The sequence below is a fragment of the Oncorhynchus keta genome, chromosome 19 (genome assembly GCF_023373465.1).
Source record: "Oncorhynchus keta strain PuntledgeMale-10-30-2019 chromosome 19, Oket_V2, whole genome shotgun sequence".
Lineage (NCBI taxonomy): Eukaryota > Metazoa > Chordata > Actinopteri > Salmoniformes > Salmonidae > Oncorhynchus > Oncorhynchus keta.
Window position 1 is genome coordinate 251483 of NC_068439.1, and position 27686 is coordinate 279168.

Consider the following 27686-nt stretch of genomic DNA (forward strand, 5'->3'; position numbering starts at 1 on the left):
TTTCAGTCCAAAAGATGTATTAAATTAATCACTTGCATTACTTTAACAAGCACAATTTACAGTCAAAAATAGGACACGGTCCATTAGTGCCTTAGAAAGTCATTTCCAGTACTTTACTTGTCCAACAAGGGGGACAGTTAAGAGTCAGGTCTGGTCTAGCTTGAGTGCCAGTCTGTTTGCACTATCATGCCCACTTCCTTGTCACTCATTGTCATGGCAAACAGCTTGGGATTGACAATGAGCAATGGAGATGGAAAGAGCACAACCAGATATGGGTCCAGCTCTGGTCACCTTATTTAGACATTATGTTAGACCACCATACAGTAAGAGAGGCATGAGAAGCTAGATCCACATAAATATGAAGACAAGTCTATTGGTGGACTGCTATGTGGTGTGGCGACAGAGAACAAAGCCTTGTAAACACACTTGTGGCTGAAATGTTTATCGAAACAAAATGTTCCAAGTCTCAAGGCTGATGTTAGTTGTATCTCTAACCCAGCAGAGAAGCTATACAGCATGATCAGAGTGAAAGCCAAGGGCTGTAATGCTGAAGGGGGCTTTCCTGTCCAGAACACTTCCTCAAAAGGTTTTAGAACCAAGGACCACTTTCGGCCAGCCTGGTAAAGTTCTGTCTGTACATTAGCAAACAGAACCCAGCTAGTTCTGTTCAGAAGTCCTCTGGGAAGAAATCACTTCAACAAATCCTTCAAATGCCCCTCTCACCAAGCAAGAACGTTAAGATGTCACAATGGAATCACAGTTATCCATGTAGCGTTCAAACAGACAACAGTATTCCCACGGAAGATATTGCTCAGTAAAACCGCATGTACTTGGGGAAAATGTTGGCGGGAACTCAAACGTGCTCCATATTATTTGACAAAATGCAATTAATAAACCCCCCCCCCAAAAAAAAATATGAAACGTAATCAAGAATGGGTTAAGGTTAACATCTCACTTAAACTAGACTATGGGGTCAAAAGCAAAAATTTAGTACTGATTTTAAATATTAAACCTGGCGAATCATCTTCTATAGACAAATGCATCATCATGTTGAACAGACAAGTGATTTTTACAAGACTGTCAACAGGTAATCAATATATAATATAAATGAACCAATTACACATTTATGTAAAATATCTAATGAATAAACCTGGTTAGGAAGCGGAGTTCCATCTACACAGTCATCCATTTAGTTGCATATGTTACTGTTAAACGTGTTTTCTATCTGAGGGGGAGGAGGGGCGAGTAGGAAGAGGGATAAACGTGTTTTCTATCTGAGGGGCGAGTAGGAAGAGGGATAAACGTGTTTTCTATCTGAGGGGGAGGAGGGGCGAGTAGGAAGAGGGATAAACGTGTTTTCTATCTGAGGGGCGAGTAGGAAGAGGGATAAACGTGTTTTCTATCTGAGGGGCCAGTAGGAAGAGGGATAAACGTGTTTTCTATCTGAGGGGCCAGTAGGAAGAGGGATAAACGTGTTTTCTATCTGAGGGGCGAGTAGGAAGAGGGATAAACGTGTTTTCTATCTGAGGGGCGAGTAGGAAGAGGGATAAACGTGTTTTCTATCTGAGGAGGAGGGGCGAGTAGGAAGAGGGATAAACGTGTTTTCTATCTGAGGAGGAGGGGCGAGTAGGAAGAGGGATAAACGTGTTTTCTATCTGAGGAGGAGGGGCGAGTAGGAAGAGGGATAAACGTGTTTTCTATCTGAGGAGGAGGGGCGAGTAGGAAGAGGGATAAACGTGTTTTCTATCTGAGGAGGAGGGGCGAGTAGGAAGAGGGATAAACGTGTTTTCTATCTGAGGAGGAGGGGCGAGTAGGAAGAGGGATAAACGTGTTTTCTATCTGAGGAGCGAGTAGGAAGAGGGATAAACGTGTTTTCTATCTGAGGGCGAGTAGGAAGAGGGATAAACGTGTTTTCTATCTGAGGGGAGAGTAGGAAGAGGGATAAACGTGTTTTCTATCTGAGGGGCGAGTAGGAAGAGGGATAAACGTGTTTTCTATCTGAGGGGCGAGTAGGAAGAGGGATAAACGTGTTTTCTATCTGAGGGGCGAGTAGGAAGAGGGATAAACGTGTTTTCTATCTGAGGGGCGAGTAGGAAGAGGGATACACGTGTTTTCTATCTGAGGAGGAGGAGGGGCGAGTAGGAAGAGGGATAAACGTGTTTTCTATCTGAGGAGGAGGGGCGAGTAGGAAGAGGGATAAACGTGTTTTCTATCTGAGGAGGAGGGGCGAGTAGGAAGAGGGATAAACGTGTTTTCTATCTGAGGAGGAGGGGCGAGTAGGAAGAGGGATAAACGTGTTTTCTATCTGAGGAGGAGGAGGGGCGAGTAGGAAGAGGGATAAACGTGTTTTCTATCTGAGGAGGAGGAGGGGCGAGTAGGAAGAGGTATAAACGTGTTTTATATCTGAGGAGGAGGGGCGAGTAGGAAGAGGGATAAACGTGTTTTCTATCTGAGGAGGAGGAGGGGCGAGTAGGAAGAGGGATAAACGTGCTGTTTTCTATCTGAGGAGGAGGGGCGAGTAGGAAGAGGGATAAACGTGCTGTTTTCTATCTGAGGAGGAGGGGCGAGTAGGAAGAGGTATAAACGTGTTTTCTATCTGAGGGGCGAGCAGGAAGAGGGATAAACGTGCTGTTTTCTATCTGAGGAGGAGGGGCGAGTAGGAAGAGGGATAAACGTGCTGTTTTCTATCTGAGGAGGAGGGGCGAGTAGGAAGAGGTATAAACGTGTTTTCTATCTGAGGGGCGAGTAGGAAGAGGGATAAACGTGTTGATCTTTTTCTTTTTTCCAAAAACAAATTGAGAATTGGGAGGTATGGGTCACCAATAAATCGTTTTCTGTTCCCAGGAAATCACAAGTCTATTTCAACCTTCCTGGAAAGTTTAACACTGCATTTTCCACGGCCGTTGGAATGTTGACCACTAAAAGCCCAGGGTAAGGAGATCTCTCTCGGATGTCACACCGGAGAGGGAGGGACAGAGCGGAGCTATGCACCGTACTGGACCATGGAGAAGTTCTTCATGGCGCTGTCCACAGCTATTCCAGCCTCCTGTATGTTGTACCTGGGGAACACACAGGGGGAAAAAAATCGTTTGACTAATAAAGTTGCAGTGGAACACAATAAAATCAGGAATGGGCAATGACGGTAAAGCTTCCAACAATATTTTCCAGTATACATCTTGTCAATGTTTTTGATATATTATCTATCACAAACAGTGAAGATGAAAGAAATGGGTGCGCCAATATACATCACCACTTCGGAATGTGAACTCCTAGCATGACGGACATAACATTGATATCTAATATGAGTACGGATGCAAATTTCAGTCAATTTTGTTGCCGACTAACCAACCCCCATTAACCGGTTAAATAGGAAATACTATGAACAGACGTTTTTCCAATAAGAGATTCAAAAACATCTCACAGTATTGAACATGCAGCTACTGGAATGAGGCAGAGAATAGAATACATCATTTGCAAACATTTGCCAAAATGCAATTTTTTATTTTATTTACTTAACTTGGCAAGTCAGTTATGAACAAATTCTTATTTACAATGACGGCCTACACCGGCCAAACCCAGACGACGCTGTGCCAATTGTGCGCCGCCCTATGGGACTCCCAATCACAGCCGGTTGTGATACAGCCTGGATTCGAACCAGGGTCTGTAGTGACGCCTCAAGCGCTGAGAAGCGGTGCCGTAGACCGCTGCATTACTCGGGAGACCCAAATATATCCAGCGACACTGGTTCTGAACGAAGAGATAGTAAGGTAGGTAGTTGGTTCTGAAGGAGTAGAGGTGGTAAGGTAGGTAGTTGGTTCTGAAGGAGTAGAGGTGGTAAGATAGGTAGTTGGTTCTGAAGGAGTAGAGGTGGTAAGGTAGGTAGTTGGTTCTGAAGGAGTAGAGGTGGTAAGGTAGGTAGTTGGTTCTGAAGGAGTAGAGGTGGTAAGGTAGGTAGTTGGTTCTGAAGGAGTAGAGGTGGTAAGGTAGGTAGTTGGTTCTGAAGGAGTAGAGGTGGTAAGGTAGGTAGTTGGTTCTGAAGGAGTAGAGGTGGTAAGGTAGGTAGTTGGTTCTGAAGGAGTAGAGGTGGTAAGATAGGTAGTTGGTTCTGAAGGAGTAGAGGTGGTAAGGTAGGTAGTTGGTTCTGAAGGAGTAGAGGTGGTAAGGTAGGTAGTTGGTTCTGAAGGAGTAGAGGTGGTAAGGTAGGTAGTTGGTTCTGAAGGAGTAGAGGTGGTAAGGTAGGTAGTTGGTTCTGAAGGAGTAGAGGTAGTAAGGTAGGTAGTTGGTTCTGAAGGAGTAGAGATGGTAAGGTAGGTAGTTGGTTCTGAAGGAGTAGAGGTGGTAAGGTAGGTAGTTGGTTCTGAAGGAGTAGAGATGGTAAGGTAGGTAGTTGGTTCTGAAGGAGTAGAGGTGGTAAGGTAGGTAGTTGGTTCTGAAGGAGTAGAGGTGGTAAGGTAGGTAGTTGGTTCTGAAGGAGTAGAGATGGTAAGGTAGGTAGTTGGTTCTGAAGGTAGGTAGTTGGTTCTGAAGGTAGAGATGGTAAGGTAGGTAGTTGGTTCTAAAGGAGTAGAGATGGTAAAGTAGGTAGTTGGTTCTGAAGGTAGGTAGTTGGTTCTGAAGGTAGAGATGGTAAGGTAGGTAGTTGGTTCTGAAGGAGTAGAGGTGGTTAGGTAGGTAGTTGGTTCTGAAGGAGTAGAGGTGGTAAGGTAGGTAGTTGGTTCTGAAGGTAGGTAGTTGGTTCTGAAGGAAGAGACGCAACGCATGAAGCAACATGGTATCCCCTTTACACTGTGTATAAGGTAGTAGGTTTGGAATTGTTAGCTAGATTACTTGTTGGTTATTACTGCATTGTCGGAACTAGAAGCACAAGCATTTCGCTACACTCACATTAACATCTGCTAACCATGTGTATGTGACAAATAAAATTTGATTTGATTTAGAGAGAAATACACATTAGACCTCCCCCTGCAGCACTATAACTAGGCCGTACCAGTCAGCAGTGGAGACAGTGTAGTAGACAGGTGGTCTGATGGCTGAGCGGTCACTGAAGGAGGAGATGTCCCCCAGACCAGCAGCCCCCATGTTGTTAAAGACCAGCCAGTCTCCAGGGCTGAGCTCAGGCAGCAGGCAGTGGTCTACCAGCTGGTCTAGGCTGTCACATGATGGACCCCACAGGCTGCTGGAGAACATTGGCTCCTCAGCCCTCGGCCCCCTCTGTGGAAGGAGAGGTTAAGATTACACACACGGCTTTTGAACAGGTGAGGCATATCAAACTATATGTTCAGCAAATGATAGAGACTCCACTCACTGTCATCTACGGAGGCTTCTAGACCCACTGTCATCTACGGAGGCTTCTAGACCCACTGTCATCTACAGAGGCTTCTAGACCCACTGTCATCTACGGAGGCTTCTAGACCCACAGTCATCTACGGAGGCTTCTAGACCCACTGTCATGTACGGAGGCTTCTAGACCCACTCATCTACGGAGGCTTCTAGACCCACTGTCATCTACGGAGGCTTCTAGACCCACTGTCATCTACGGAGGCTTCTAGACCCACTGTCATCTACGGAGGCTTCTAGACCCACTGTCATCTACGGAGGCTTCTAGACCCACTGTCATCTACGGAGGCTTCTAGACCCACTGTCATCTACGGAGGCTTCTAGACCCACTGTCATCTACGGAGGCTTCTAGACCCACTGTCATCTACGGAGGCTTCTAGACCCACTGTCATCTACGGAGGCTTCTAGACCCACTGTCATCTACGGAGGCTTCTAGACCCACTGTCATCTACGGAGGCTTCTAGACCCACTGTCATCTACGGAGGCTTCTAGACCCACTGTCATCTACGGAGGCTTCTAGACCCACTGTCATCTACGGAGGCTTCTAGACCCACAGTCATCTACGGAGGCTTCTAGACCCACTGTCATGTACGGAGGCTTCTAGACCCACTCATCTACGGAGGCTTCTTAACCCACTGTCATCTACGGAGGCTTCTAGACCCACTGTCATCTACGGAGGCTTCTAGACCCACTGTCATCTACGGAGGCTTCTAGACCCACTGTCATCTACGGAGGCTTCTAGACCCACTGTCATCTACGGAGGCTTCTAGACCCACTGTCATCTACGGAGGCTTCTAGACCCACTGTCATCTACGGAGGCTTCTAGACCCACTGTCATCTACGGAGGCTTCTAGACCCACTGTCATCTACGGAGGCTTCTAGACCCACTGTCATCTACGGAGGCTTCTAGACCCACTGTCATCTACGGAGGCTTCTAGACCCACTGTCATCTACGGAGGCTTCTAGACCCACTGTCATCTACGGAGGCTTCTAGACCCACTGTCATCTACGGAGGCTTCTAGACCCACTGTCATCTACGGAGGCTTCTAGACCCACTGTCATCTACGGAGGCTTCTAGACCCACTGTCATCTACGGAGGCTTCTAGACCCACTGTCATCTACGGAGGCTTCTTAACCCACTGTCATCTACGGAGGCTTCTAGACCCACTGTCATCTACGGAGGCTTCTAGACCCACTGTCATCTACGGAGGCTTCTAGACCCACTGTCATCTACGGAGGCTTCTAGACCCACTGTCATCTACAGAGGCTTCTAGACCCACTGTCATCTACGGAGGCTTCTTATCCCACTGTCATCTACGGAGGCTTCTAGACCCACTGTCATCTACGGAGGCTTCTAGACCCACTGTCATCTACGGAGGCTTCTAGACCCACTGTCATCTACGGAGGCTTCTAGACCCACTGTCATCTACAGAGGCTTCTTATCCCACTGTCATCTACGGAGGCTTCTAGACCCACTGTCATCTACGGAGGCTTCTAGACCCACTGTCATCTACGGAGGCTTCTAGACCCACTGTCATCTACGGAGGCTTCTAGACCCACTGTCATCTACGGAGGCTTCTAGACCCACTGTCATCTACGGAGGCTTCTAGACCCACTGTCATCTACGGAGGCTTCTTATCCCACTGTCATCTACGGAGGCTTCTTATCCCACTGTCATCTACGGAGGCTTCTAGACCCACTGTCATCTACGGAGGCTTCTAGACCCACTGTCATCTACGGAGGCTTCTAGACCCACTGTCATCTACGGAGGCTTCTAGACCCACTGTCATCTACGGAGGCTTCTAGACCCACTGTCATCTACGGAGGCTTCTAGACCCACTGTCATCTACGGAGGCTTCTAGACCCACTGTCATCTACGGAGGCTTCTAGACCCACTGTCATCTACGGAGGCTTCTAGACCCACTGTCATCTACGGAGGCTTCTAGACCCACTGTCATCTACGGAGGCTTCTAGACCCACTGTCATCTACGGAGGCTTCTAGACCCACTGTCATCTTACGGTTCTAGGTGGCTTATTAAGCCCGGTTTGCAGTGCAACACGTTTAGGATAGTGTGTTGATATCCCAAATATTCAAAGAAAATGGGAGTATATAAAATACACATATTTTTTGTTCAGATTTAAGTTGATTAAAATACTTGTTAACTTCTTGGTTTCACGTCCGGATGAAATGCATGCCCAAATTCAACTGCCTGCTACTCATCCCCAGAAGATAAGATATGCATATTATTAGTAGATTTGGATAGAAAACACTCTGAAGATTCTAAAACTGTTTTAATCATGTCTGAGAAAAACTGAACTTATTTAGCAGGCGAAACCCAGAGGACAAACCATTCAGATTGGTTGTTTTTGAGGTCCCTCTTTTCAATGGGTTTTCATTGGGAATCCAGATTTCTAAGGGACCTTCCTATCGCTTCCACTGGATGTCACCAGTCTTTAGAAATTGGTTGAGGTTATTATTTTGTGTAATGAAGAAGTACGGCCATCTTGAACGAGGGTCACTTGAAGTGTACTGTTAGTTAGAGGCACGTGACCAGAAAGCTACAGTTTGTTTTCCTCCTGTATTGAACACAGATCATCCAGTCTTCAAATTTATAGATTATTTACGTAAAAAAAAATACCTAAAGTCGTATTACAAAAGTAGTTTGAAATGTTTTGGCAAAGTTTACAGGCAACTTTTGGAGATATTTTATTGTCAAGTTGCGCAAGTTGGAACCGGTGTTTTTCTGGATCTAACGCGCCAAATAAGTTTTTTATTTTACCTTTATTTTACTAGGCAAGTCAGTTAAGAACAAATTCTTATTTTCAATGACGGCCTAGGAACAGTGGGTTAACTGCCTGTTCAGGGGCAGAACGACAGATTTGTACCTTGTCAGCTCAGGGATTCGAACTTGCAACCTTTCGGTTACTAGTCCAACGCTCTAACCACTAGGCTACCCTGCCGCCCCAAAGTGGACATTTTGGATATATATCGATGGAATTAACCGAACAAAAGGACCATTTGTGATATTTGTGGGACATATTGGAGTCCCAACAACAGAAGCTCGTCAAAGGTAAGGCATGAATTATATTTTTATTTCTGCGTTTTGTGTCTGAAATATTTCTGCGTTTTCTGCGTTGAAATATGCTTTTCTCTCTCTGTTTACAGAGGTGCTATCCTCAGATAATAGCATCGTTTGCTTTCGCCGAAAAGTATTTTTGAAATCTGACATGATGTCTGGATTCACAACAAGTGTAGCTTTAGCTTTAATTTGCTATCTTGCATGTGTGATTTAATGAAAGTTTGATATTTATAGTAATTTATTTGAATTTGGCGCTCTGCATTTTCCCTGGCTTTTGGCCATATCCCAGAGAGGTTCATCATATTATATACAGAGCATTCAGAAAGTATTCAAACCTTCACTTTTTCCACATTTAGTTTGTTACATTACAGCATTATTCTAACATTGTCAATCTACACACAAAACCCCTTAATAAATGCAAACGTTTTTTTATTTTTAATTTTTAAATACCTTATTTAAATAAGTATTCAGACCCTTTGCTAAGAGACTCGAAATTGAGCTCAGGTGACTCATGTTGCAATTGATCATCCTTGATGTTTCAACAACTTGATTGTAAATGTGGCATTTCAGTTTAATTTGTTATAAATGAGCAAAAATGCCAAAAAAACATGTTTTTGCTTTGTCACGATGTGTAGATTGATGGGGGGGGGACAATTTCATAAATTTTAGAGTACGGCTGTAAAGTAACAAAACTTGGGAAAAGTGAAGTGGTGTACATAGGTATTCAGACCCTTTGCTCAGTACTTTGTTGAAGCACCTTTGGCAGCGATTACAGCCTCCAGTCTTCTTGGGTATGATGCTACAAGCTTGGCACACCTGTATTTGGGGAGTTTCTCCTATTCTTCTCTGCAGATCCTTTCAAGCTCTGTGAAGGATGCTCAGCTTGTGTGCAGTAAGGCAAGAAACAGCGCAAGCCATTCCTTTGTGACTTTTCCAAATCATAAGTCTCACACCTCATGGAGCCTATAGCCCATAGGCTATAGGCTCTACACCGATTGTAAAGCTTAACTGGCATACATAAGCAGCTCCCTGAAAAGCATTCCAGGTGAATCTGGTTGAGAGAATGCAATGTAGAACATTGTAAAAATAAAGAAAAACCCTTGAATGAGTAGATGTGTCCAAACTATTCACCGGTAGTGTATATGCCACGGGATTCTAAGCTAATCTTGTCTGCTAAATGAACTAGTCTAGCCCACAGCCAGATCAGGGCATAATGTAAAGACAATTCTGATTACACTATTTTTTTTCTCTTCTTCTGAAATAGATGACATTTTCCTCATATCATGTTTCTTTAGACCGGTCTAAAATAAATAATGGATTTATTGTGAAGGTGTAGGCTATATTATATGAATGTATTTATTTTTTAAACTGTAGATGTTCCCCAAGGTCTGTATCAGTGTCTTGTAGGCTGTGTGGAAACCAGGAGATGCTGAATGTGTTTATGTTAATTAACGGTCACCGTGAGACCAAAGGTCTGTATCAGTGTCTTGTAGGCTGTGTGGAAGCCAGGAGATGCTGAATGTGTTTATGTTAATTAACGGTCAATTACCGTGAGACCTGCAGATATTTGCCTGACAAAATGTCATGACAGCCACAGCCCAACCTGTACCTTCATAACACACAGTAGGGGGAGACTGGAGTGCTACTTTCACAATGAATAGTAATGCTCAGCTTATTTTAATTACTTTAGGGGAGATAAATCTAATGACATTTTACAAAATAAATGCAAATTTGTAAGGGAAATTCATTCAAATGGATTATTTAAGAGGTGGGTTTATTTGGCACACCCATGGGCTTAATGGGTACAGCTGCTACTGACCTTGTGCACAGCCGGGGCAGGGCTTAATGGGTACAGCTGCTACTGACCTTGTGCACAGCCGGGGCAGGGCTTAATGGGTACAGCTGCTACTGACCTTGTGCACAGCCGGGGCAGGGCTTAATGGGTACAGCTGCTACTGACCTTGTGCACAGCCGGGGCAGGGCTTAATGGGTACAGCTGCTACTGACCTTGTGCACAGCCGGGGCAGGGCTTAATGGGTACAGCTGCTACTGACCTTGTGCACAGCCGGGGCAGGGATGGGGCTTCCAAGCAGCTTGCTGGAGAAAGACCCGAAGACGCCATCGTTCAGGTAGTACAGGAACTCTGGCTCGTCATCTGGGGTCAGCTCATCTGATGGATGGACGAGGAGATAGACAGGATGTTTCAAAACAATGTACACCAACAAAGAGACCACAGTATACCGTATTCCCCTTAGTGGGTTCATTAATGTTCTGCAGTATACCGTATTCCCCTTAGTGGGTTCATTAATGTTCTGCAGTATACCGTATTCCCCTTAGTGGGTTCATTGTAATGTTCTACAGTATACCGTATTCCCCTTAGTGGGTTCATTGTAATGTTCTGCAGTATACCGTATTCCCCTTAGTGGGTTCATTAATGTTCTGCAGTATACCGTATTCCCCTCAGTGGGTTCATTAATGTTCTGCAGTATACCGTATTCCCCTTAGTGGGTTCATTAAATGTTCTGCAGTATACCGTATTCCCCTTAGTGGGTTCATTAATGTTCTGCAGTATACCGTATTCCCCTTAGTGGGTTCATTAATGTTCTGCAGTATACCGTATTCCCCTTAGTGGGTTCATTAATGTTCTGCAGTATACCGTATTCCCCTTAGTGGGTTCATTGTAATGTTCTGCAGTATACCGTATTCCCCTTAGTGGGTTCATTGTAATGTTCTGCAGTATACCGTATTCCCCTTAGTGGGTTCATTAAATGTTCTGCAGTATACCGTATTCCCCTTAGTGGGTTCATTGTAATGTTCTGCAGTATACCGTATTCCCCTTAGTGGGTTCATTGTAATGTTCTACAGTATACCGTATTCCCCTTAGTGGGTTCATTAATGTTCTGCAACATCCACCTGTACAAAGACATTCTCTAACATGGTGTGTGTGCTCTGTTATAGATACTTTCTCATCCCACAGAGAAATACTGTCTCCGTTCTATCCCATTAATTACATGGAAATGTGTGGGGTTTCTTTAAGCATATCCTAACTTCCCGAGACACCCTGAGAGGGCGGAGTCACGGCCAGGGTCCGTCATTATCAACCCGGGAGCAATTAATAGTAGTGACAGCAGTAGTCAGTCAGCAGGCTCACCCCGAGCAAGGCCGTTCCAGTCCCGGGCCACAACCTTCTTGCCGATGACATTGACAGCCAGAGTGAAGGCAGAGGAGACGTAGTAGCTACCAGGCTGAGCGATGACCTGCACTCCAGACAGAGTGGGGAAGTAGGCATCCAGCAGCAGTCTGACGGTGGTATGAACCTACAGAGAGGAAGTCAGTTGAGTAATGCCTGTGTGCAAAAAAAACACCATTACATTCCCTCTCTAGTGCGCTATGTATTACCAGGGCCCATTAGGAATAGGGGGCCATTTGGGAAAACATACAATCTGTTTGTTTTGGTAAGTAATGCCATGTGATGAGAGGTATCACATACCTGTTTGAGCTGAAACTCTGAGCCAGAGAATCCACCACCAATATCCAGGATGCTCATGTTGAACCCCAACTCCGCCTAATCATGAAAGAGACAGAACAAAGACGGGGGGGGACACGGGGAAATCAGGCCTGAGAAGTAGATATTGAACACTTACAGGATGTCTATGGACATAAACGTCTCACGTGTGAGTTCCAAATATTCAGCTGCCCCCCCCCCCCAGATGGAGTGGTCAGAATGCACTCACTGCGCCCACATGTTATTGTTAACCGGTTGTGTAACATGCCCTCCAACCAAGGCACTCTGCCTGCTGCTAACTATCTGTATGTGGTCCTCACGGCATTCCGCCTTCTGTATGAACACTGCCTTCCGAAAGTTCTCAGACCTTTGACTTTCCCCCACATTTTGTTGAGTTTCAGCCTTGTTCTAAAATGGATTAAAATCACCCCCCTCAATCTACACACAATACCTCATAATGACAAAGCAAAAAATGTTTTTTTAGAAATCTTAGCAAATGTATAAAAAAAAAAAATACTACTACTAATAATAATATCACATAGTATTGAGTGAAGGGTCTGAATGCCTGTTGAAGCACCATTGTCAGTGACTACAGCCCTGAGTCTTCTTGGGTATGACACCACAAGCTTGGCACACCTGTATTTAGGGAGATTCTCCCATTCATCTCTGCAGATCATCTCAAGCTCTGTCAGGTTGGATGGGGAGCGTTGCTTCTACCGTGTTGGTGATCAGGCTCCTGTTGATGTCAGCTAACTTTATAGTGTTGGAAACATGCTTTGCCAGGCAGTCGTGGGTGAACAGAGCACAGGAGGGGACTGAGCACGCACCCCTGAGGAGCCCCAGCGTTGAGGATCAGCGTGGCAGATGTGTTGTTGCCTACCCTTACCACCTGGGGGCGGCCCATCAGGAAGTACAGGATCCAGTTGCAGAGGGAGGTGTTTAGTCCCACGGTCCTTAGCTTAGTGATGAGCTGAGGGTAATATGGTGTTGAACGCTGAGCTGTAGTCAATGAACAGCATTCTCACAGAGGTGTTCATTTTGTCCAGGTGGGAAAGGGCAGTGTGAAGTGCAGTAGAGATTGCATCATGTGGTTCTGATGGGGCGGTAGGCAGATCGGAGTGGGTCTAGGGTTTCTGGGATGATGGTGTTGATGTCAGCCATGACCAGCCTTTCAAAGCACTTCATGGCTACGGATGTGAGTGCTTCAGGGTGGTAGTAATTTAGGCAGTTTACCTTGGTGTTCTTGGGCACAGGGATTATGGTGGTCTGCTTGAAACATGTAGGTATTACAGACTCAGTCAGGGAGAGGTTGAAAATGTCAGTTTAGACACTTGCCAGTTGGTCAGCAGTACACGTCCAGGAAATCCATCTGGCCCCGCGGCCTTGCGAATGTTGACCTGTTTAAAGGTCTTACTCACGTCGGCTACGGAGAGCGTGATCACAGTCGTCCGGAAGAGCTGGTGCTCTCATGCATGCTTCAGGGTTGCATGCCTCGAAGCGAGCACAAAAAAGCATTTTGCTCGCCTGGTATCTCGTGTCACTGGGTCGCTCGCGGCTGGGTTTCTCTTTGTAGTCCGTAATAGTTTTCAAGCCCTGCCACATCCGACGAGCATCGGAGCCGTATAGACTCGGGAGAGGTAAAGGTCGAGAGCCACGCTTCCTCAAAAAAACACGACCTAACTAAGCCGCACTGCTTCTTGACACAATGCCAGCTTAACCCGGAAGCCAGCCACACCTGGCGACCGTGTAGGCGCGCATGCACCCAGCCCGCAACAGAAGTCGCTAGTGCGCGATGGGACAAGGACATCGCTGCCGGCCAAACACTCCCCTAACCCAGACGACGCTGGGCCAATTGTGCGCCGCACCATGGGTCTCCCGGTCGTGGCGGGCGTTGCCTGTAAGGGTAGACGCGGTCGTTGCCTGTAACGGTAGACGCTGCCTGTAACGGTAGACGCTGCCTGTAACGGTAGACGCTGCCTGTAACGGTAGACGCTGCCTGTAACGGTAGACGCTGCCTGTAACGGTAGACGCTGGCGTTGCCTGTAACGGTAGACGCTGCCTGTAACGGTAGACGCTGGCGTTGCCTGTAACGGTAGACGCTGCCTGTAACGGTAGACGCTGCCTGTAACGGTAGACGCTGCCTGTAACGGTAGACGCTGCCTGTAACGGTAGACGCTGCCTGTAACGGTAGACGCGGGCGTTGCCTGTAACGGTAGACGCTGGCGTTGCCTGTAACGGTAGACGCTGCCTGTAACGGTAGACGCTGGCGTTGCCTGTAACGGTAGACGCTGCCTGTAACGGTAGACGCTGGCGTTGCCTGTAACGGTAGACGCTGGCGTTGCCTGTAACGGTAGACGCTGCCTGTAACGGTAGACGCTGGCGTTGCCTGTAACGGTAGACGCTGCCTGTAACGGTAGACGCTGCCTGTAACGGTAGACGCTGCCTGTAACGGTAGGCGTTGCCTGTAACGGTAGACGCTGCCTGTAACGGTAGACGTTGCCTGTAACGGTAGACGTTGCCTGTAACGGTAGACGTTGCCTGTAACGGTAGACGCTGCCTGTAACGGTAGACGCGGGCGTTGCCTGTAACGGTAGACGTTGCCTGTAACGGTAGACGCGGGCGTTGCCTGTAACGGTAGACGCGGGCGTTGCCTGTAACGGTAGACGCTGCCTGTAACGCTAGACGTTGCCTGTAACGGTAGACGTTGCCTGTAAGGGTAGACGTTGCCTGTAAGGGTAGACGCGGGCGTTGCCTGTAAGGGTAGACGCGGGCGTTGCCTGTAAGGGTAGACGCGGGCGTTGCCTGTAACGGTAGACGCGGGCGTTGCCTGTAACGCCAGACGCTGCCTGTAACGCTAGACGCTGCCTGTAAGGGTAGACGCGGGCGTTGCCTGTAAGGGTAGACGCGGGCGTTGCCTGTAACGGTAGACGCGGGCGTTGCCTGTAACGCTAGACGCTGCCTGTAACGGTAGACGCTGCCTGTAACGGTAGACGCGGACGTTGCCTGTAACGGTAGACGCGGACGTTGCCTGTAACGGTAGACGCGGGCGTTGCCTGTAACGGTAGACGCGGGCGTTGCCTGTAACGGTAGACGCGGGCGTTGCCTGTAAGGGTAGACGCGGGCGTTGCCTGTAAGGGTAGACGCGGGCGTTGCCTGTAAGGGTAGACGCGGGCGTTGCCTGTAAGGGTAGACGCGGGCGTTGCCTGTAAGGGTAGACGCGGGCGTTGCCTGTAAGGGTAGACGCGGACGTTGCCTGTAAGGGTAGACGCGGGCGTTGCCTGTAAGGGTAGACGCGGGCGTTGCCTGTACGGGTAGACGCGGGCGTTGCCTGTAAGGGTAGACGCGGGCGTTGCCTGTAACGGTAGACGCGGGCGTTGCCTGTAACGGTAGACGCGGGCGTTGCCTGTAAGGGTAGACGCGGACGTTGCCTGTAAGGGTAGACGCGGGCGTTGCCTGTAAGGGTAGACGCGGGCGTTGCCTGTAAGGGTAGACGCGGGCGTTGCCTGTAACGGTAGACGCGGGCGTTGCCTGTAAGGGTAGACGCGGGCGTTGCCTGTAAGGGTAGACGCGGGCGTTGCCTGTAAGGGTAGACGCGGGCGTTGCCTGTAAGGGTAGACGCGGGCGTTGCCTGTAACGGTAGACGCGGGCGTTGCCTGTAAGGGTAGACGCGGGCGTTGCCTGTAAGGGTAGACGCGGGCGTTGCCTGTAACGGTAGACGCGGGCGTTGCCTGTAACGGTAGACGCGGGCGTTGCCTGTAACGGTAGACGCGGGCGTTGCCTGTAACGGTAGACGCGGGCGTTGCCTGTAAGGGTAGACGCGGGCGTTGCCTGTAAGGGTAGACGCGGGCGTTGCCTGTAAGGGTAGACGCGGGCGTTGCCTGTAAGGGTAGACGCGGGCGTTGCCTGTAAGGGTAGACGACATCCCCTTTAACATGCAGAACAATAAAGGAGCTGGATGCTCGCCAACATATTTAGTTATTGTCCTTGGTGTGGTTGGCCCTTTAACCTTCCTGATCAGAGGACAACCTAGACAGACTTCATTCATAACCACTCCACCGGACCATGTAAACTAACCCCCTTAATACCCAGTAATAAGCTCCTCCACTCACACCCATGTCAAACACACAGCGGGCATCTGACAGCGCGTGGGTGTAGGCCTGCAGGTCCTTGCAGGAGCTGGGAATGTGAAACCTGAAGACACAACCAAAGACAATTGTAATTACTGTACTAACAGTAATAACTAGGTTTCTAACATACGATTGTAAGGATTAGGAAGATGCTAAATCATGGTAGCTTCTGCCTGAAGCAGAAGTAAACAGTTAAATTTGTCACTACAGCCCAACAGGTAACTCAAGGTCAAATTAATTTAACCTAAAACATGTAGATTGGATGAACCAACCCTTTAAAATCACTACAATGGACAAAGCGCGACTTGTGATGGTCACCATTTAACAGCATCCAGCTACACGATGAAAGATGTGTACTTACGTAACTCCCACCACCTGCACCCCCAGGTCCTTGGCAGCCTCCAGCAGGTGTCTACAGCTCTTCAGAGAGCAGCCAAACTCCATGCTGGTCTCTGCAGCCTGGGCCCACGTAGTTACCTGAACCAGCAGCCTGGGGGAAGATGAGGAATAGAACAGGGCACAATTCACTTTATTCACTAAGGACATTTACATATATAGGAATCTGACCTGTGGTGCTGACAAAAACAAATACAATATACAGAAGATTTACACCATCTACAAAAATTCATTAGTGACTGGTTTCTTCCATAGTTCACAGAGCCCCGACACGGTCCTCTCGCCCATAGTTCACAGAGCCCCGACACGGTCCTCTCGCCCATAGTTCACAGAGCCCCGACACGGTCCTCTCGCCCATAGTTCACAGAGCCCCGACACGGTCCTCTCGCCCATAGTTCACAGAGCCCCGACACGGTCCTCTCGCCCCTAGTTCACAGAGCCCCGACACGGTCCTCTCGCCCCTAGTTCACAGAGCCCCGACACGGTCCTCTCGCCCCTAGTTCACAGAGCCCCGACACGGTCCTCTCGCCCATAGTTCACAGAGCCCCGACACGGTCCTCTCGCCCATAGTTCACAGAGCCCCGACACGGTCCTCTCGCCCATAGTTCAGAGCCCCGACACGGTCCTCTCGCCCCTAGTTCACAGAGCCCCGACACGGTCCTCTCGCCCCTAGTTCACAGAGCCCCGACACGGTCCTCTCGCCCCTAGTTCACAGAGCCCCGACACGGTCCTCTCGCCCATAGTTCACAGAGCCCCGACACGGTCCTCTCGCCCATAGTTCAGAGCCCCGACACGGTCCTCTCGCCCATAGTTCACAGAGCCCCGACACGGTCCTCTCGCCCCTAGTTCACAGAGCCCCGACACGGTCCTCTCGCCCATAGTTCACAGAGCCCCGACACGGTCCTCTCGCCCATAGTTCACAGAGCCCCGACACGGTCCTCTCGCCCATAGTTCACAGAGCCCCGACACGGTCCTCTCGCCCATAGTTCACAGAGCCCCGACACGGTCCTCTCGCCCATAGTTCACAGAGCCCCGACACGGTCCTCTCGCCCATAGTTCACAGAGCCCCGACACGGTCCTCTCGCCCATAGTTCACAGAGCCCCGACACGGTCCTCTCGCCCATAGTTCACAGAAGACCCGACACGGTCCTCTCGTCCCTAGTTCAGAGCCCCGACACGGTCCTCTCGTCCCTAGTTCACAGAGCCCCGACACGGTCCTCTCGCCCATAGTTCAGAGCCCCGACACGGTCCTCTCGCCCATAGTTCACAGAAGACCCGACACGGTCCTCTCGTCCCTAGTTCAGAGCCCCGACACGGTCCTCTCGTCCCTAGTTCACAGAGCCCCGACACGGTCCTCTCGTCCCTAGTTCACAGAGCCCCGACACGGTCCTCTCGTCCCTAGTTCACAGAGCCCCGACACGGTCCTCTCGCCCCTAGTTCACAGAGCCCTGACACGGTCCTCTCGCCCCTAGTTCACAGAGCCCCGACACGGTCCTCTCGTCCATAGTTCACAGAGCCCCGACACGGTCCTCTCGTCCCTAGTTCACAGAGCCCTGACACGGTCCTCTCGTCCCTAGTTCACAGAGCCCTGACACGGTCCTCTCGTCCCTAGTTCACAGAGCCCTGACAAGGTCCTCTCGTCCCTAGTTCACAGAGCCCTGACACGGTCCTCTCGTCCCTAGTTCACAGAGCCCTGACACGGTCCTCTCGTCCCTAGTTCACAGAGCCCTGACACGGTCCTCTCGTCCCTAGTTCACAGAGCCCTGACACGGTCCTCTCGCCCATAGTTCACAGAGCCCCGACACGGTCCTCTCGCCCCTAGTTCACAGAGCCCCGACACGGTCCTCTCGCCCCTAGTTCACAGAGCCCCGACACGGTCCTCTCGCCCCTAGTTCACAGAGCCCCGACACGGTCCTCTCGCCCATAGTTCACAGAGCCCCGACACGGTCCTCTCGCCCATAGTTCACAGAGCCCTGACACGGTCCTCTCGCCCCTAGTTCACAGAGCCCTGACACGGTCCTCTCGCCCCTAGTTCACAGAGCCCTGACACGGTCCTCTCGTCCCTAGTTCACAGAGCCCTGACAAGGTCCTCTCGTCCCTAGTTCACAGAGCCCTGACACGGTCCTCTCGTCCCTAGTTCACAGAGCCCTGACACGGTCCTCTCGTCCCTAGTTCACAGAGCCCTGACACGGTCCTCTCGTCCCTAGTTCACAGAGCCCTGACACGGTCCTCTCGCCCATAGTTCACAGAGCCCTGACACGGTCCTCTCGCCCATAGTTCACAGAGCCCCGACACGGTCCTCTCGCCCATAGTTCACAGAGCCCCGACACGGTCCTCTCGCCCATAGTTCACAGAGCCCCGACACGGTCCTCTCGCCCATAGTTCACAGAGCCCCGACACGGTCCTCTCGCCCATAGTTCACAGAGCCCCGACACGGTCCTCTCGCCCATAGTTCACAGAGACCCGACACGGTCCTCTCGCCCATAGTTCACAGAGACCCGACACGGTCCTCTCGTCCCTAGTTCAGAGCCCCGACACGGTCCTCTCGCCCCTAGTTCACAGAGCCCCGACACGGTCCTCTCGCCCATAGTTCACAGAGCCCCGACACGGTCCTCTCGCCCATAGTTCACAGAGCCCCGACACGGTCCTCTCGTCCCTAGTTCAGAGCCCCGACACGGTCCTCTCGTCCCTAGTTCACAGAGCCCCGACACGGTCCTCTCGTCCCTAGTTCACAGAGCCCCGACACGGTCCTCTCGTCCCTAGTTCACAGAGCCCCGACACGGTCCTCTCGCCCCTAGTTCACAGAGCCCTGACACGGTCCTCTCGCCCCTAGTTCACAGAGCCCCGACACGGTCCTCTCGTCCCTAGTTCACAGAGCCCCGACACGGTCCTCTCGCCCATAGTTCACAGAGCCCCGACACGGTCCTCTCGTCCCTAGTTCACAGAGCCCTGACACGGTCCTCTCGTCCCTAGTTCACAGAGCCCTGACACGGTCCTCTCGTCCCTAGTTCACAGAGCCCTGACACGGTCCTCTCGCCCATAGTTCAGAGCCCTGACAAGGTCCTCTCGTCCCTAGTTCACAGAGCCCTGACACGGTCCTCTCGCCCCTAGTTCACAGAGCCCTGACACGGTCCTCTCGCCCCTAGTTCACAGAGCCCTGACACGGTCCTCTCGCCCCTAGTTCACAGAGCCCTGACACGGTCCTCTCGCCCCTAGTTCACAGAGCCCTGACACGGTCCTCTCGCCCCTAGTTCACAGAGCCCTGACACGGTCCTCTCGCCCCTAGTTCACAGAGACCTGACATGGTAATTTCAGTATGTGATACTGATAAATAAAAAAAAGTGTGAAGGATCTTTTTTCCTTTTGATTTACTTCAACTTTTCCCAGTTAACTATAAACCAAGAAACACCTAGATGTGCAATTGCCTTTTAGACTCTGGTCTGCATGGGCACCTACCTGGCCTTGGGGTGAGAACGGGCTATCTTGTAGAGTTCCGTCTCGCTGTCGCACACCAAGAGGTCGACGCCATTCTTGGCTGCGTGTTTGATGTGGGACAGCTGTTTGCAAACTCCAGAGAAGATGATGTTGTCAGGGGGCACGCCGTGGTCCAACACCAGACTGACTTCAGCCTGAGACAACACATCATAGACACATACGTTAGAACACAGTACATACAGGTTCCACTTTAGGAAACGATTCCCTGTGTAGTTAAAATAAAATGTTATTCGTCACGAGTCGGAAAACAACCGGTGTAGACCTAACCGTGACGCGCTTATTTACAAGCCCTTAAGCAACGATGCAGATTACTTTTTTGCTAATATTTTCTTTAAAAACAAAGTAAGAAAAACTAAAATAAAATACCAATGAGGTTATATACAGGGGGTACCGTACAGAGTCAATGTGGAGGCTATATACAGGGGGTACCGGTACAGAGTCAATGTGGAGGCTATATACAGGGGGTACTGGTACAGAGTCAATGTGGAGGCTATATACAGGGGGTACCGGTACAGAGTCAATGTGGAGGCTATATACAGGGGGTACTGGTACAGAGTCAATGTGGAGGCTATATACAGGGGGTACCGGTACAGAGTCAATGTGGAGGCTATATACAGGGGGTACCGGTACAGAGTCAATGTGGAGGCTATATACAGGGGGTACTGGTACAGAGTCAATGTGGAGGCTATATACAGGGGGTACTGGTACAGAGTCAATGTGGAGGCTATATACAGGGGGTACTGGTACAGAGTCAATGTGGAGGCTATATACAGGGGGTACTGGTACAGAGTCAATGTGGAGGCTATATACAGGGGGTACCGGTACAGAGTCAATGTGGAGGCTATATACAGGGGTACCGGTACAGAGTCAATGTGGAGGCTATATACAGGGGGTACCGGTACAGAGTCAATGTGGAGGCTATATACAGGGGGGGACCAGTACAGAGTCAATGTGGAGGCTATATACAGGGTGTTACGGTACAGAGTCAATGTGGAGGCTATATACAGGGGGTACCGGTACAGAGTCAATGTGGAGGCTATATACAGGGGGTACCGGTACAGAGTCAATGTGGAGGCTATATACAGGGGGGGACCAGTACAGAGTCAATGTGGAGGCTATATACAGGGTGTTACGGTACAGAGTCAATGTGGAGGCTATATACAGGGGGTACCGGTACAGAGTCAATGTGGAGGCTATATACAGGGGGTACCGGTACAGAGTCAATGTGGAGGCTATATACAGGGGGGGACCAGTACAGAGTCAATGTGGAGGCTATATACAGGGTGTTACGGTACAGAGTCAATGCGGAGGCTATATACAGGGTGTTACGGTACAGAGTCAATGTGGAGGCTATATACAGGGTGTTACGGTACAGAGTCAATGTGGAGGCTATATACAGGGTGTTACGGTACAGAGTCAATGCGGAGGCTATATACAGGGTGTTACGGTACAGAGTCAATGTGGAGGCTATATACAGGGTGTTACGGTACAGAGTCAATGTGGAGGCTATATACAGGGGGTACTGGTACAGAGTCAATGTGGAGGCTATATACAGGGGGTTCTGGTACAGAGTCAATGTGGAGGCTATATACAGGGGGTACCAGTACAGAGTCAATGTGGAGGCTATATACAGGGGGTACCGGTACAGAGTCAATGTGGAGGCTATATACAGGGGGTACCAGTACAGAGTCAATGTGGAGGCTATATACAGGGGGTACCGGTACAGAGTCAATGTGGAGGCTATATACAGGGGGTACCGGTAGAGTCAATGTGGAGGCTATATACAGGGAGTACTGGTAGAGTGAATGTGGAGGCTATATACAGGGGGTACCGGTACAGAGTCAATGTGGAGGCTATATACAGGGGTACTGGTACAGAGTCAATGTGGAGGCTATATACAGGGGTACTGGTACAGAGTCAATGTGGAGGCTATATACAGGGGGTACTGGTACAGAGTCAATGTGGAGGCTATATACAGGGGGTACCGGTACAGAGTCAATGTGGAGGCTATATACAGGGGGTACCGGTACAGAGTCAATGTGGAGGCTATATACAGGGGTACTGGTACAGAGTCAATGTGGAGGCTATATACAGGGGGTAACAGTACAGAGTCAATGTGGAGGCTATATACAGGGGTACCGGTACAGAGTCAATGTGGAGGCTATATACAGGGGTACTGGTACAGAGTCAATGTGGAGGCTATATACAGGGGGTACCGGTACAGAGTCAATGTGGAGGCTATATACAGGGGGTACCGGTACAGAGTCAATGTGGAGGCTATATACAGGGGTACCGGTACAGAGTCAATGTGGAGGCTATATACAGGGGTACTGGTACAGAGTCAATGTGGAGGCTATATACAGGGGGTACTGGTACAGAGTCAATGTGGAGGCTATATACAGGGGGTACTGGTACAGAGTCAATGTGGAGGCTATATACAGGGGTACTGGTACAGAGTCAATGTGGAGGCTATATACAGGGGGTACCGGTACAGAGTCAATGTGGAGGCTATTATTATTATATTATTATATACAGGGGGTACCGGTACAGAGTCAATGTGGAGGCTATATACAGGGGGTACTGGTACAGAGTCAATGTGGAGGCTATATACAGGGGGTACTGGTACAGAGTCAATGTGGAGGCTATATACAGGGGGTTATGGTACAGGTTAGTTGAGGTAATCTGTTCATGTAGGTGGGGGTGAAGTGACTATGCATAGATAATAAACAGTAGTAGTAGTGTACAAGGTGGGGGGGTCAATGTAAATTGTCTGGTGACGATTTTTATGAATTGTTCAGCAGTCTAATGGCTTGGGGGGTAGAAGCTGTTGAGGAGCCTTTTGGTCCTAGACTTTGTGCTCCGGTACCGCTTGCCGTGCTGTAGCAGAGAAAACAGTCCAGAACTTGGGTGACTGGAGTCGCTGACAATTTTATGAGCTTTCCTCTGACACCGCCTGGTATACAGGTCCTGGATGGCAGGACGCTTGGCCCCAGTGATGTACCGAATGCACTACCCTCTGTAGCGCCTTATGGTCAGACGCCGAGCAGTTGCCACACCAGGTGGTGATGCAACCAGTCAGGATGTGATGCAACCAGTCAGGATGTGATGCAACCAGTCAGGATGTGATGCAACCAGTCAGGATGTGGGCACCGAGGAACTTGAAGCTCTCGACCCACTCCACTACAGCACCGTCGATGTGAATGGGGTGGTTTTCAGCCCTCCTTTTCCTGTAGTCCACAATCATCTCCTTTGGTCTTGAACACGTTGTTGGAGGTGGTTGTTGTCCTGGCAACACCCGACCAGGTCGCTGACCTCCTCCCAAAAGGCCGTCTCATCGTTGTCGGTAACACCGTTGAGTCGTGGGCAAACTTAATGATGGTGCTGGAGTCGTGCCTGGCCGTGCAGTCACGGGCGAACAGGGAGTACAGGAGGGGACTAAGTACACAACCCTGAGGGGCCCCCGTGTTGAGGGTGACGGATGTGTTCTTACCTATCCTTTAGTGTTTGTGCTCCCACTGGCACAGAGAAAGCCGACAGAATGAAAAGGTATTCAAGAATGCCGTTAATGTTACTTGATTTATCATTTGTTTTAATAAAACACCCATAAAAACACAAGTGATAAAATACAATTTTTTAAAAAAGGTACCTTGTCAGCACAGACGAAGCCGAGGCCGAGAGAGGCCAGGACCTCGATGACGACCGGGCTGCTGTTGGATTGGACCTGGTAGTAGGGCCTGATCTGGGGCATGGTGAGCTGCCACTGGACATGCTGTCTCATCAGGGACCCAAGGTCAGACACTACAAACACACTCTTTTCAGCCTGGGGAACACAAGAGCGAGTATATATATATATATATATATATTACACACACACATATATACAAAGAAGCGCTAGATATAATAAATATACACACACACACTGAAAGACAAGCGCAAGTCACACACACATACATACAAAGAAGCGCTAGATATAGATATAATAAATATACACACACACACACACACACACACACACACAGAAAGACAAGCGCTAGTCACACACACACACCGAAAGACAAGCGCTAGTCACACACACACACCGAAAGACAAGCGCTAGTCACACACACACACACACACACCGAAAGCCAAGCGCTAGTCACACACACCGAAAGCCAAGTGCTAGTCACACACACACACCGAAAGCCAAGCGCTAGTCACACACACACACCGAAAGCCAAGCGCTAGTCACACACACCGAAAGCCAAGTGCTAGTCACACACACACACCGAAAGCCAAGCGCTAGTCACACACACACACACACCGAAAGCCAAGCGCTAGTCACACACACACACACACACACACACACACACACACACACACAAAGCCAAGCGCTAGTCACACACACACACCGAAAGCCAAGCGCTAGTCACACACACACACCGAAAGCCAAGCGCTAGTCACACACACACCGAAAGCCAAGCGCTAGTCACACACACACACCAAAAGACAAGCGCTAGTCACACACACACACACACACACACACACACACACAAAGCCAAGCGCTAGTCACACACACACACCGAAAGACAAGCGCTAGTCACACACACACACCAAAAGACAAGCGCTAGTCACACACACACACCAAAAGACAAGCGCTAGTCACACACACACACACCAAAAGACAAGCGCTCGTCACACACAAACGCACCGAAAGACAAGCGCTCGTCACACACACACGCACCGAAAGACAAGCGCTCGTCACACACACACGCACCGAAAGACAAGCGCTCGTCACACACACACTGAAAGACAAGCGCTGGTTACACACACACACAGAAAGACAAGCGCTGGTTACACACACACACACACAGAAAGACAAGCGCTTGTCACACGCACACACACACAGAAATACAAGCGCTCGTCACACACACACACAGAAAGACAAGCGCTTGTCACACGCACCGAAAGACAAGCGCTCGTCACACACACAGAAAGACAAGCGCTGGTTTCACACACTTGTGTGAATTTGGGGGGGTTTACACATTGTTAAGGCTTTCATGAATCCTCCACCAGGGTTCTTGTAGCTCTTCTAATCGTGTGAAATCAATTCCCTCACCAGAGCTTGTTCGTAAACATGCCCGTCAATGACATCTTCCAGGGTGGTTCCTCCCTCCAGGAGTTCAATCATGTGGTTTGGTTCGTCAGCGAGTCCTTTCATCTCAACCGTATTCAGCAGACAATCATAAAGAAGTAGTAGTCAAGGAGTCAAAGTCGCGACTGAGCCGTGGGTCCTGCAACACACGGAGAGAGGACAACCATATGTAGCTGGTAGGCGGACAACAACTTCATTATTACAAATCTCCTTGAAGAAACCATGCAAGCTAGTACAAAAAAACTACTTTACATGAATTTAGTTTATCTGAAGTAGATGATAAATCTATGTATTTTCCACCATGCTTGGCGAGACATGGGTTGGACTGTGTATGAGGTTTCCAATATTGACCTTAATTCCAGAGGCGTCAGCTTGATCCAAAAGCTGCTTACATTACATGTTGACATAAACAAGCCCCTTTGTAAGGGTGCCTTCAAACCAAAACACATCAACTGTTTGTCTGACGCAGCGAAACACCACTAGGCCTTCCCACAACACACTGCTCTGATCGGAAACCATCGAGTTCCTGCTCGTTTTACACATGCGTTCGTCCGGTTTGAAGGCACCCTGCGGAAAGTGTCAGAATGGCTTCTGCTTACCTGGACAAGTCTGTAGAAGGCCGTGTCCCGCTATCAGCTAGGATCCCAAGGCGGCTCAGCGTTGAAGTCAAAGCGCTCCCGGTAAAGGGACGCCCCTAGGCCTTCTGGGTAGCAGTTATACCCCTGTAAAGAGAAGAGGGAGCCCTGTGGGGAGAACAGGTACAGGGTTTTTAAAAAGTTGCTGATTGTTTGTGTTGAAACCGGAAATGTGTGACTCAAAGGCCTAAAGGCTCAGACAAGTCATTAACATAGTCAGCCAGGCGTAACAGCATGGATAGAGGGTACAGTGTGTTCAGATCTAGTCGCTATTGCATAAACCTGGAAACTAATTATATTCATTGACAGATTATACTGATGGTAAAGTCTGTACACATAGCTATGATGAGTGAAATGTACTGCACCCTAAAATAACCACTTGTTAAGTGACTTTTCCACTACGCAGTGGTGTATGGAAGGATCAATATGTTAGGTACTTATATATAATAATATAATAAGGTACTTAGCTTCAACCCAGTGGTGGTTAAGGTAAATATTGACAAACGTCAAAACATGGCATTCTGTACTCATTTACCGGAGCGCTGTAACCAACTATGTGTAGGAAAACATTTCTTGGGGAGTTTAAGATTCATTTATTGAGGCAGAAAGCTGTTGGATACACATCAATAAAACATACTATTTGCATAATTAATCAATGTGCTTTGACAAGCAAAGAAATATGACAGAGAAAATGTTGCCATGCAACGCAAAACACTATCTAGCAAGTGTTACTTTGGTTCCCAGTAAAGGTGTTATTTTGAATCAGTATCATGGATGACCATGATGAATGGGTGGGATATGAGCAAGCACAGAGAAGAAAATGTAACTAGGTCTGAACCTGTATCTGTACTTTAGACCTAACGCCCAGACTAAACTCCCACTCACCAGCTCGGCAAGCGTTTTGTCAAAATACGTTCATTGATAACCAAATATAAAGTTTGGTTGAGCAACTATCTTACATTTACTCACGTTGGGCCGGTAGGTACTTCCAAAAAACGTCTAAATCTATATATATTTTTTAAAAACAATTAATCGAAAATATAATATATATAATATCTACAGCTGCTGTAGACTTCCGACCTGAGCGTGGCAATCACGAGTCAACCCTGGAAGTGACATTTTCTCGGTTGTTTGTACATTATTATTCACATCTAATTCTTTTTAAAGTACATACCAGTCGTAACTGGAGTGAATGAAGATAGTTGCTCAGTGAAACTCCATATTTAGTGACCAACGACCGTATTTTGACATACCGCTTGGCGAGCTGGGGAACCGGAGTCTGAACCGGAGCTTTCTGGGCGTTAGAAGTCTAACAGGTCATTGGTTTGTTATCACAACACAGCAAACGAGCAAGGAATGATATCTGATAAACATTAAGAGGTAATTAGGTAGCTACTTAACATTCATTTGGCTGTCAATGTCCAGAGACGCAGCGAAACGTTGTTAAACATTTGACAGTAGTTAGAGAAGTCTTTGGTTTCATGCAGAACGCGGCGCTGTTGACATCGCGCTAACAAATACACGTAGCTACCAACCAACTAAAACTGTGAAATACATGAATGCTATCATTTATCAAATAGTGTCTTATTTTGTTCTACAGGTAAACAATGTGTGCACATGTTTACAAGAGAGCGCCATTTCCAGATGGAAAGGAAAGCAGGTCGCCCGTGTTGTGGCTAGTTAGCAGTTAGCAGTTAGCGCCCTGTTAGCTGGCGAGGACTCCGCCCGCCATGTTGCGTTGGCTAGCCAGCTTACTTTAGCACCAATTCAATCGAAGTCTTTTTATACTTACGTGAGATAACGGCGAAAATGTTTCGGAAAATCGTCTTCTCTTTTTCGGCGGAATTTTTAAAATGTAGTACACACCACATTAAAAAGAAAGAACAAGGTCTATTTTCGCCATATGTTTGGCTGAGGACAGCTCTGTAAATGTACGGCCGTTGTTTCTCTTGGCTACTTGGAGAAGGGGCGGGGTTTGCT

At 48.9% G+C, this 27686-nt stretch overlaps 1 protein-coding gene across 1 annotated transcript; it reads right to left on the reverse strand.

The window, feature by feature from the left end:
* Positions 1-27686, reverse strand: azin1b (antizyme inhibitor 1b). The gene is made up of 12 exons (XM_052469055.1): positions 27499-27686; positions 25671-25814; positions 25036-25210; positions 23587-23760; positions 19902-20074; positions 16411-16539; positions 16032-16113; positions 11908-11982; positions 11569-11734; positions 10472-10587; positions 4988-5211; positions 1-3059 (listed from the first exon to the last, which is right to left on the reverse strand). Exons 3-12 carry the CDS (start codon positions 25135-25137, stop codon positions 2984-2986), a joined length of 1317 nt encoding a protein of 438 aa, XP_052325015.1. The 5' UTR covers positions 25138-25210; positions 25671-25814; positions 27499-27686; the 3' UTR covers positions 1-2983.

Coding starts and splice junctions, on each gene's coding strand:
- azin1b (XM_052469055.1), bottom strand. CDS start 25,137: ATGAAAGGACTCGCTGACGAACCAAACCACATGATTGAACTCCTGGAG. Junction 11,735..11,907: donor CAGAGTTTCAGCTCAAACAG/GTATGTGATACC, acceptor TCCTCTCTGTAG/GTTCATACCACCGTCAGACT. Junction 3,060..4,987: donor ACTGTCTCCACTGCTGACTG/GTACGGCCTAGT, acceptor TGTGTTCCCCAG/GTACAACATACAGGAGGCTG.